Source organism: Triticum aestivum, chromosome 6A, assembly GCF_018294505.1.
Source record: "Triticum aestivum cultivar Chinese Spring chromosome 6A, IWGSC CS RefSeq v2.1, whole genome shotgun sequence".
In the NCBI taxonomy this organism is placed as follows: Eukaryota; Viridiplantae; Streptophyta; class Magnoliopsida; order Poales; family Poaceae; genus Triticum; species Triticum aestivum.
The window spans coordinates 549006509-549018763 of NC_057809.1; the positions used below are offsets into that span (position 1 = coordinate 549006509).

A 12255-nucleotide genomic window follows, 5' to 3' on the forward strand; every position below is an offset into this window, starting at 1 on the left:
TGATTTCCATCGTCACCGGCATGACACCATGATCTCCATCATCTTGATCTATATCAATGTGTCGTCACATGGTCGTCTCGCCAACTATTGCTCTTGCAACTATTGCTATCGCATAGCGATAATTGTAAAGCAATTATTTGGCGCTTGCATCTTATGCAATAAAGAGACAACCATAAGGCTTCTGCCAGTTGTCGATAACTTCAACAAAACATGATCATCTTATACAACAACTTATATCTCATCACATCTTGACCATATCACATCACAACATGCCCTGCAAAAACAAGTTAGACGTCCTCTACTTTGTTGTTGCAAGTTTTACGTGGCTGCTACGGGCTGAACAAGAACCGTTCTTACCTACGCATCGAAAACCACAACGATAGTTTGTCAAGTTAGTGTTGTTTTAACCTTCTCAAGGACCGGGCGTAGCCACACTCGGTTCAACTAAAGTTGGAGAAACTGACACCCGCTAGTCACCTGTGTGCATAGCACGGCGGTAAAACCAGTCTCGCATAAGCGTACGCGTAATGTCGGTCCGGGCCGCTTCATCCAACAATACCGCGGAACCAAAGTGTGACATGCTAGTAAGCAGTATGACTTATATCGGCCACAACTCACTTGTGATCTACTCGTGCATATGACATCTATGCATAAAACCTGGCTCGGATGCCATTGTTGGGGAACGTAGTAATTTCAAAATTTTCCTACGCACACGCAAGATCATGGTGATGCATAGCAACGAGAGGGGAGAGTGTTGTCCACGTACCCTCGTAGACCGAAAGCGGAAGCGTTAGCACAATGCGGTTGATGTAGTCGTACGTCTTCACGATCCGACCGATCCAAGTACCGAACGCACGGCACCTCCGAGTTCAGCACACGTTCAGCTCGATGACGTCTCGCGAACTCCGATCCAGCAGAGCTTCACGAGAGAGTTCCGTCAGCATGACGGCGTGGTGACGGTGATGATGTTGCTACCGACGCAGGGCTTCACCTAAGCACCGCTACGATATGCCCGAGGTGGAATATGGTGGAGGGGGGCACCGCACACGGCTGGGAGAGATCAACTGATCAACTTATGTGTCTAGAGGTGCCCCCTGCTCCTGTATATAAAGGAGCAAGGGGGAGGCCGGCCGGCCCTCTATAGGCACGCTAGGAGGAGGAGTCCTCCTCCTAGTAGGAGTAGGACTCCCTTTTCCTACTCCTACTAGGAGGAGGAAAGGAAGGAGGAGAAGGAGAAGGAAGGAGAAGGAGGAAAAGGAGGAAAGGGGGGACGGCCCCCTAGTCCAATTCGGTTTGGACTAGGGGGGCCACGCGCCGTGCCTCCTCTGTTCCACCACTTGGCCCATGAGGCCCATTACTTCTTCCTCGTATTCCCGTAACTCCCCGGTACCCCCGAAAATACCCGAATCACTCAGAACCTTTCCGATGTCCGAATATAGTCGTCCAATATATCGATCTTTACGTCTCAACCATTTCGAGACTCCTCGTCATATCCCCGATCTCATCCGGGACTTCGAACTACCTTCGGTACATCAAATCACATAAACTCATAATACAATCGTCACCGAAACTTTAAGCGTGCGGACCCTACGGGTTCGAGTACTATGTAGACATGACCGAGACATGTCTCCGGTCAATAACCAATAGCGGAACCTGGATGCTCATATTGTCTCCCACATATTCTACGAAGATCTTTATCGGTCAGACCGCATAACAACATACGTTGTTCCCTTTGTCATCGGTATGTTACTTGCCCGAGATTCGATCGTCGGTATCTCAATACCTAGTTCAATCTCGTTACCGGCAAGTTTCTTTACTCGTTCTGTAATACATCATCCCGCAACTAACTCATTAGTTGCAATGCTTGCAAGGCTTAAGTGATGTGCATTACCGAGAGGGCCCAGAGATACCTCTCCGACAATCGGAGTGACAAATCCTAATCTCGAAATACGCCAACCCAACAAGTACCTTCGGAGACACCTGTAGAGCACCTTTATAATCACCCAGTTATGTTGTGACGTTTGGTAGCACACAAAGTGTTCCTCTGGTAAACGGGAGTTGCATAATCTCATAGTCATAGGAACATGTATAAGTCATGAAGAAAGCAATAGCAACAAACTAAACGATCAAGTGCTATGCTAACGGAATGGGTCAAGTCAATCACATCATTCTCCTAATGATGTGATCCCGTTAATTAAATGACAACTCATGTCTATGGTTAGAAAACATAACCATCTTTGATCAACGAGCTAGTCAAGTAGAGGCATACTAGTGACACTCTGTTTGTCTATGTATTCACACATGTATTATGTTTCCGGTTAATACAATTATAGCATGAATAATAAACATTTATCATGATATAAGGAAATAAATAATAAATTTATTATTGCCTCTAGGGCATATTTCCTTCAAGTCTCTCCATTCTTTTCTGTCAATGCTCTTATCTTGTGATTCTCATGAAGATTCTAATGGAGCTTCAAGCTCATCATTCTCGGTTTTCTTTCTTCTTCGGTGGATTCAATTCAAGTTTTTGGTGTTGATCATATCCCTTTCCTCGTTTCAAATGCTTTCCCATGCCGTTGCACCTCTTAATCTTTCACCTCTCGCTATTCGATTATTCCGGAGTGCTGAAGATATCTCAGAAGGCTCGTCTTGTCATTCAAGATCCGTTCAACCTATTTCGAGGTTGTTATCTCATTCAAGCCGTTTAACTCAACCGGTGCAATCTTCTTTTCAAGTAATCATTCAATGGTGTTTCTTTTGAGTGGGCCCTAACCCACAGGTCTTTTCCCAGGATCTTACCTGACTCTTCTTATTCTCCCGGAGTTATTCTCAAATCTTCTAAAGTTTGACGTAAGAATGAATTGTCATCAGTCATATGCCTTTCTCCAAGATCTTTCAAATTCTTTCATTGTTGGCTCAACCTTTCTAATTTTCATCCCGAAGTATCTCAACAATTCATGGTGGTGTTTCTCATCGTCATTCTGTGCATTTGAAGACCGAAGAAGAGTTTTCCCTTGAATCTTGTTTCGTTCTATCAAAGATTCGTGGTTCTAGCTTAATGCCTTCCTCTCATAATTGTTTTCGATTGTGAGAATTCTTTTCACCCATCCGGAGCAATTCAAGGGTCTTTTCAGTTTGACTCTCCGGAGCCCATGATCTCAGAATTATTCATTCTAGCTTTCAGCCCTCGTTCTCCAAATCATACCGGTGCATCATTCAAGTATTCTCTAATCAGCTCGTGATCTGTGGATCTAAATTCCCTCAAGTATCTTCATTCGTTCTCTAATCATTACCGTTGATTTATCCCTTTACTTCATTCATTTCCAATTCTTACGGTGGATCGTTCAAGATCTCTTTTCCTTCGTATCATATCAATTTATTCGTTGTTTCAATTCTACTGACGGGTCGTTGAAGACCTCCTCAAGTTTGCACTATATCTATCTTAATACTTTCTACGAGAATAAGTGGTATGCCAAATCCGTTGCTTGTCATCAATTTAATTGGTGAGGGTTACGCATAATGTAATTCTTATTCTTGTTTCTTCCAAGTGATTAATTCTTTATTCCGGAGGCTCATCAAATTCTCGGTTTCATTTGATTCATCTTTTCTTTTCCCGGAGTTCCAAGTGCTCTCAATTATATCACCATGAAGATCCGTCTAAATCATCGCAAGGCTTCACCTTGTGTTTCCAACTTCAATTTCCTTATATCATCCTTTTGTGACCGGAGTTCTTCATGTATATTTTACATGAGGGTTCATCAAGGATTTATTCCTTCTCGAAGTTTTCATCGAGATTCTTTTTCTAAGGAGCTCAAGCATTCTTCATATTGCAATCCAGAGTGCAATTCTTTCTACCGTATCATCGGAGGTGGTATTATGTCATTCCTAATAATTTGGAGTTCATGTTTCATGATTCACATGATGTTAAGAATGAGGTATTTTAAATCCATCAACCTCTTCGTTGGAGTTATCTTGTGTCATGTTTTACCTAAAGCCTTCCCTAAGGATTGTTGCTATTTATGGTGCTCATAAATGACCCAAGTTCTTCATCTATCCTCCTGGTGAAATAAGTTTCTCGTCTTCTTGTTCATATCAATTCAATCTTTTGTTTCCATTAGTGGCAGAATTTCACCTCATAGTTTTGAAATGTTCTCCATAAGCCCAATACAACCTTGTCTTTTCGTTGTTGGTTTTTCCAACAACTCCGCTCGAACTTTCCCCTAAAGATGATTTTCAAGATCATTTGAGATAGAAGATATTGTTTTCTCCTCCATTCATTCCATTCCATCCTCTCATTTCTTCCAGAGGCGTTCTGATGTTGCTCTTTTCTCTCATCATCTCGGATGGTGTTCTTTTCGTGCTTACCCATTTAACCGGAGTGTTGTGCCCCTTTGCTCAAGTACTTTTCATCCTATCAAGTCTTGCATCTCTTTTCAACCGGAGTGCTATACGGATTTGTTATTCCTTGTTCCTCTTTTTTGACGGAGTGTTTTCAACTTCTTTCATCTCCGTTGTATTCTATCTTTCAATTTGTTCAACTTTTCAAGGTTCTTTGGTTTCACTCGTTTGTCAAAGAAGCAACTTAGTTTTACCTCTTCTCTTCCTCTTCCGTTTTCCCTCCGGTGCCATCCTGGATCTCGGGGCAAGATCCTCTCGCAGTGGTGGAGTGTTGTGACGCCCCGAGACCGTTGCGCCAGGTGTCTTCCAGTTACTCGCCGTCGTTGCCATGTCATTCGCTTGCGTGTTGCATATTGCCATGCCATCATGTGCATTGCATCATCATGTTGTCAAAACTTGCATCTGTCCCGGTCTCCCAGTTCCTTCCGTTGTTCGTTCTGAGCCCAGGCACACTTGCACGCGCCCGCGGCACGTCCGAAATATTATTTTATAAGTGGCCGGAAAATGTTCTCGGAATGGGTTGAAAGTTGGCATGCGGTGTTTTTATAGTGTAGATAGGCCGCCTGCCAAGTTTCATCGCATTCGGAGTTTGTTTGACGGTCCAACGATTAACTATAGCGGCAGTATAACCGGTCTTTTCGTCGGACGTTTTCGGTCTCCGGAAACCATGCCAGGCTGCATCTCTCCCCTCTTCTCTCAGACCAACCCGCTCTCTACAGTCCACCTAGGTCCATGCCTACCCCTCTTTGCACAGTGCATCGGACCTCCTCCCGCGCGCGTCCAAAAGTTGTCCCGGACCCGACTCGGACAGTCGTTACCGTTGTGTCCGGGACATCCCCAAACATGTACAAAACATCTCCGTTTTGTTAATTGGACTCCCTAGCTATTTATTTGCGATCGTCCGATTGCGATCGGAGGGACGAGGTAGCCCATATCCTAATCTAGTATAACCCTAAAATCTAGCCACTTGTCCCATCCACCAAATCCCTTCGCCGCCGCCAGTTTGTCCCTCCTCGATTTGTTCCCTGCCCAACCGATGCCCTCCACCTCTCAGCCAACCACCGAGACCAAAACCACCTCCTCCCACCTTGGGATCCTCCCAGATCCCCTTTGGCAAACCACCACCGATCCATCACTCCACCTCTCCAGTAGGGTCCTCAAGCCCCATGGAGCCAGGCTTCTTCCTGTCGTCTTCGACCACAGGCGCCGCCTCCTCCTCGCCGCGTTCAAGGAGACGAACACCTCGCTAGCCTCAAAGCTCGCACCAGCGCCACTCCTCCCTCCTGCTCGTGCCCGAGGGGCTTGCCTCAGGTGCCGCCGCAAGCAGCAGCAACCATCGGAGATCCCAGCGCCCGTTCCTCTTTCTTCGCTCGTTGTACCAAGCCACAGCTCCTCTGCCTCCTTCCTTTCTCTCTTTCTTCTTCACTGTCGTTTCTCCCTTCCTCCCTCCCTCACGCTTCGCTCTCTGTCTCTCAACACAGGAGAGCACCCAACGCCATGGCTGCCCGAAGCTTCCCGTCGCGCCACTGGAGCTCCATCCCCGTGCCAAGATCCGCCGGATCCCGCCGCCCCAGTCCCGTTCTGATCGGTCCCCGCCGAGACCGCCTTGTCGGAGCTCCTGCCGCGTCGCGCCGCGTGCGTTGACCTGCGCCCCTGCTTCTCCCGCTGCTGCCTGCGTCGCTAGGTCGAGCGTGCGAGCGACCGCGTGGGCCACATCCCGCGCCTCCAGGCCCAGCTTGCCCCTTCGCGGCCTACCTCCTCCTCCACTGAATCGGGCCGAGGCCCATGGTGAGGCCACCACCAGCGCCTCCTTTTTTCTGTTCTGTTGGACCTCTGCTCAGTTTTAGCCCATGTAGTTTTTTTCCCTGCTGCTATGATTTTGCTATTTATCCAGTGTTTGCCAGTTTTACAGAAAACCCCTTATTGTTCATGCATATAATAACTCACAAACGGTGCATCATATAAAAACAAACTATATTAAAGTTGCTTAGATTTTTGTGTAGTTTCATAATATGTCATTTTCATCCATGTTTAAAATGTATAAAATGATGTTTGTTTAAATTTGCTTAAATAACTTGTTAAAATGATTTATTTCATAACTTAATAACCGTATCTCCAAATCTAATAAACTTTATATGTAAATGGGGTAGAATTTTGCCTAGTTTAACATGGTGGCATTGCTTTGCATGTTTAACAACTCTTAAATATGGCTTAGGGCAGATCAGTGCCAAACCTAAAATATGCACATGAGGAGTTTCCGGACTTGTTGTTTTGTTGTTTCTGACCTCATTTAAACTTGCCTAGATAGGTAGTTTTGTTGTGTTTCACCCCTTGCCATGTTAAGAACATTTAATAATTGTTGGGTACATAACGAGATCGAACTAAATTATGTAACGTGGTGTTTCGTCAATATGCAACGGAGTTGCATATTGAGCTCCACTTAATTTGTAGGGTTGTTTGTGCACTTTGCCATGCCACGCCTCATTAAACCGGACATGCATCATACTTGTTTGCGCATCGTGCCATGCTTATGTGATGTTTGTTTACTATGTTGTTTGCTTTCTTTCCTGTGTACTTCTTCTCGGTAATCCGGTAACGTTGTGTTTGTGAGGATACGTTGGCTACGTCCGTTTGTCTTCTTCATGGACTCGTTCTTCTTCCTTGCGGGATCTCAGGCAAGATGACCATACCCTCGAAATCACTTCTATCTTTGCTTACTAGATGCTCGCTCTTTTGCTATGCCTATGCTGCGATACCTACCACTTGCTTATCATGCCTCCCATATTGTTAAGCCAAGCCTCTAACCACCTTGTCTTAGCTAACCGTTGTTTGGCTATGTTACCGCTTGCTCAGCCCCTCTTATAGCGTTGTTAGTTGCAGGTGACGATTGGAGTTTGTTCCTTGTTGGAACATGGATATTTTATTGGGATATCACAATATCTCTTATTTAATTAATGCATCTATATACTTGGTAAAGGGTGGAAGGCTCGGCCTTATGCCTGGTGTTTTGTTCCACTCTTGCCGCCCTAGTTTCCGTCATATCGGTGTTATGTTCCCGGATTTTACATTCCTTACACGGTTGGGCTATAATGGGAACCCCTTGACAGTTCGCCTTGAATAAAGCTCCTCCAGCAAGGCCAAACATTGGTTTTACCATTTGCCACCTAGCCTTTTCTTTCCCTTGGGTAGGCCTGCCCAAGGGTCATCTTTATTTAACCCCCCCGGGCCAGTGCTCCTCTGAGTGTTGGTCCGAAATGGGCAGCCTGCGGGGCCACCTCTGGCAACTCGAGGGCTGGTTTTACTCGTAGCTTGACCTATCCGGTGTGCCCTGAGAACGAGATATGTGCAGCTTCTATCGGGATTTGTCGGCACATCTGGGTGGTTTTGCTGGTCTTATTTTACCATTGTCGAAATGTCTTGTAACCGGCATTCCGAGCCTGATCAGGTCTTCCTGGGAGAAGGAATATCCTTCATTGACCGTGAGAGCTTGTGATGGGCTAAGTTGGGACACCCCTGCAAGGTTATGAACTTTCGAAAGCCGTGCCCGCGGTTATGGGCAGATGGAAATTTGTTAATGTCCGGTTGTAGAAAACCTAAAACTTATCTTAATTAAAATGCATCAACCGCGTGTGTAGCCGTGATGGTCTCTTTCCGGCGGAGTCCGGGAAGTGAACACGGTGTTGGAGTTATGCTTGACGTAGGTTGTTCCAGGATCACTTCTTAATCATAGTTTCTCGACCGTTCATTGCCTTCTCTTCTCGCTCTCATTTGCGTATGTTAGCTACCATATATGCTAGTGCTTGCTGCAGCTCCACCTCACATACCTTTTTCTCTACCTATAAGCTTAAATAGTCTTGATCGCGAGGGTGTGAGATTGTTGAGTCCCTGTGACTCACAGATACTTCCAAAACCAGCTTGCAGGTGCCGTTGAACAGTGCAGGTGATGCAACCGAGCTCAAGGAGGAGCTCGATGAAGATCTTGTTCATCGTGTTGTTCCGTTTCCAGTTGATCAGTAGTGGAGCCCAGTTGGGACGATCGGGGATCTGTAGCATTTGGGGTAGTCTTCTTTTATTTTGGTTCCGTAGTCGGATCTTGATTGTATCTGGATGATGTAATGCTTTATTCATGTATTGTATGAAGTGGCGATTGTAAGCCAACTATGTATCTCTTTCCCTTATGTATTATATGGGTTGTGTGAAGATTACCTCACTTGCGACATTGCTTACAATGCGGTTATGCCTCTAAGTCGTGCTTCAACACGTGGGAGATATAGCCGCATCGTGAGCGTTACACAGCCATGGGCCTCTGGAACTACGCCCGCAAGGGGAAGCACGACCGCGAGACTGGCTCCTCGTCGGGACGCTGCCGCGGCTCCGTGAAAAAGGAGGAGGCCGGAGATGGTGGACGCCGTGGGGGGCGTGAACGGGTGCCCCATGCCTCCGCGGTCACTGGAGCGGGACGCCTCGCCACGGGAGGAGGTGGTGCAGGCACCTGCCACCTTCCAGCCCGCCCACATGCACCACGGACCGCCGACCCACCTCTGGACGCCGTCGGACTACGTCGACCTCGTCAGTGACGACGACGACACTGGCGGCCACTGAAGACGGCGACGGCCCCGGCATCAACGGGCGCGGCAGGAGCGCGTGGACAGCATTTTTTAATTTTGTTTTGATGTTAATTATGGCACTGGGCCGTTTAAGTGAACCGTGAAACTGGGCCGTTTTGTGGCCTTGACCCCTAATTTATGTTTTAAGTTTTTTTAATACGTTTATTTACCTTTTTAGTCATTTTATTTAAGTTTTTCTGTTTTTTTTAATCACGTCCAACACCGACATGATTTGGGGTACGGCCGTGTGTTGGGCGTACCCACAACCCAACGGACAGAAGCGGACATGGGCGAACCCATTGTCGTCCCAAAGGGACAAAATCCGGTCAAATCGGACGTCCGTTTGGGGTCGATGGAGTTGGCATGACAATTTACGAGTAACGGAACTCGGCTTGTGTCGCGACTCGATTTTCGTAATGAAAATGGGGCCGTGTGGCCTCTTCGATCGTTTTTTTTCTTCTTTGCACGGTTATCCGTTCATGCTTTGGATATTTGTGTGCCGCCCACCGGGTAAACGACCTTCTAGATACGTCATTATCATGGCACTTTCGGCCGAATGAAGGTGTTCGACTTGAGGGGCCTCCCAAGGGGTTCACGCAGAAAAATCCACGACGATCTTCTCGTATGCTGCTACGACAGAACCATTCCTTTCCCATTTAACAACAACATGGCTTATCTTAATCAGTCTGTTACTAGAAAGCTGCAATAATTCAGTCTTTTTGAAAGTGCCTCAAGAGTTGCTCATGTCATGCTAATAAAGCACCCATCAGCAAAAAAAAGCATCTGGCTATGGAACGCCGATCCGCCTGCGTTCCCACTCACCCATCTCTATCTTTCAAGTTTCAACCGTCGTCCGCTTTGTGATCTAGAGCAGGAGGGGTTGGTCACCTGCACACACCTAGCAGTGGAACTAGAAGGCATCGCTACCGATCTCTGATTGACGAGTTGCCGATTCAAAGACGCATGTTTCGTCTGCCTCCTGGCCGGTGCAAAGTTAGCAAGAAATGACCCCTTTTTTCCCATCCGATAAATCTCCACACGAGATGATATCCAATCCAAAGCTTGCATGACCTCAGCCTCGGATCCTCGGGATCAATCTGATGGAAGCTGCTTCAATTGTCGGATAGCTAGTCAAGGCTCGATCGAGAGCACAAGGCGTTGCCGTTGCTTCCAACCCTGAAGCCGTCATCTGTCATGTCGACACCCGACCGGTTGACAGCAACATGCGGCGAACACAAGGCCACATATCCATCATCCATGCTTGACCCAACCAAACCTTTGGAAAAGCACACACCAACTCGGACATTTCGTTGGAACCCAAGCGGGGCGGACGTTTCCCGCCTCTCGGCCATGCTGACCGAGCTGCTCGCTCGCGACCCAGCCTTAAAGCTTACGCGACAGCAGCCTGCTTCTCTTGCTTCGATCGTCTGCTCATCTCATCTGCAGAAAGACTTCATCGACTAGCAATGGGCGAGTCGGGTTCTCCTTCCCTTGTCTTGCTGCTGGTTGCTGCCATGGCGGCGGCGATGGTGTTCGTCGCGTCGTCGCCGGTGGCGGCCTTCCCGGTGGCCGGATTGCCGGAGGCGGAGCCCCCGTTCCCGAACCCGTGGCTGGCGTTCCAGAACCTCTCCGGCTGCCACATGGGCGACGAGCGGGACGGGCTCGCGCGGCTCAAGGGCTACCTGAGCCACTTCGGGTACCTCCCGGAGGCGCCGTCCTCGTCGCCCTTCAGCGACGCGTTCGACGCCGACCTGGAGGCGGCCATCGCCACGTACCAGCGCAACTTCGGCCTCAACGCGACGGGGTTCCTCGACCCGCCCACCGTGTCCCAGATGGTCGCCCCGCGCTGCGGCGTGCCCGACGTCGTCAACGGCACCTCCACCATGGACCGGCGGAACGCGTCGTCCGCGGGCGGCGCACACGGCCGGCACCTTTACACCTACTTCCCCGGCGGGCCCATGTGGCCGCCGTTCCGGCGCGAGCTGCGGTACGCGATCACCGCGGCCGCGGCGACGTCCATCGACCGGGCGACGCTGAGCGCCGTCTTCGCGCGCGCCTTCGCCCGGTGGTCGGAGGCCACCACGCTGCGTTTCGCGGAGACGGCGTCCGAGGCCGACGCCGACATCACCATCGGGTTCTACGCGGGGGCGCACGGCGACGGCGAGGCCTTCGACGGGCCGCTGGGCACGCTGGCGCACGCCTTCTCGCCGACGGACGGGCGGTTCCACCTGGACGCCGCGGAGGCATGGGTCGCCGACGGCCAAGGCGACGCGTCCTCCAGCCCCGGCGCGGTGGACCTGGAGTCGGTGGCGGTGCACGAGATCGGGCACCTGCTGGGGCTGGGGCACTCGTCGGTGCAGGGCGCCATCATGTACCCGACCATCAGGACGGGGACGAGGAAGGTGGACCTGGAGGCGGACGACGTGCAGGGGATCCAGAGCATGTACGGGACCAACCCCGACTTCAAGGGCGTGGCGCCGACGTCGCCGTCGACGAGCAGCCGGGAGATGGACAGCAGCGCCGCCGCCGGCTCCCGCCCGGGCAGCCGGTTCGTTGCGGTAGTTGTGGCGGTTGGCCTGCTGCTCCCACTGTCACTGTAGAACGCCTGGTCCTTTTGCCCGCCGCCGTGACGGTCACGTCACGTCCGTCTCTGCAGGCTGTGCCACGATTGCTAGTTGCTAGTTCGATTGGTCATTGATATTTTTGGGTAGATTCTTCTGTACATACTACTGCCATTGATATTTTAGTTTACAGAATAATACAGTAGATTACACGGATCACATGGTTTATTTTTTCAGTGTCAAATTCCCTAGCGTGAGAATGGCATACACTAATTTTGTAACCTCTGTCCGGCCAAACGGTAGTTGCTGCTGTTGGTGAGGGCTGGACTCTGGGTGCCGTATCAGGCTATCAGCAACAGCCACTTAGATGGTGTTTGGTTTTCCAGTCTTAGGACTTTTTCTAGTCTCTAGACTTTTTAAAAAAGATTCTCAAGAAGGTGCTTCTAAAAACTTTTAGCAAAAAAGTCCCACCCTGTTTGGTTTGCTAGGGACTTTTTTTAATCCCAACACAAAAAAGTCTCTGGAACCAAACACCCCTCGGGATCCCGACGGGCGTCTGTCCTGTGCGGGAGAGAGAATTTTGAGGTACTGCCGGGGGAAATTCTATGCCTTGTTAATAGTTTGTTTGGTCGCCCGTCCACTTGGTCCATGCACGCATTAGTATAACCTCACGACTTCCTTTGGCA

General features: G+C 49.2%; 1 protein-coding gene across 1 annotated transcript; it reads left to right on the plus strand.

Moving 5' to 3' along the window:
- Window positions 1-10282: 10282 nt before the first annotated feature.
- Window positions 10283-11788, plus strand: LOC123130985 (metalloendoproteinase 3-MMP). Its single transcript, XM_044550767.1, has one exon. The coding sequence runs from the start codon at window positions 10475-10477 to the stop codon at window positions 11606-11608; it is 1134 nt and encodes a 377-aa protein (XP_044406702.1). The 5' UTR covers window positions 10283-10474; the 3' UTR covers window positions 11609-11788.
- The last annotated feature ends 467 nt before the right edge of the window (window positions 11789-12255 follow it).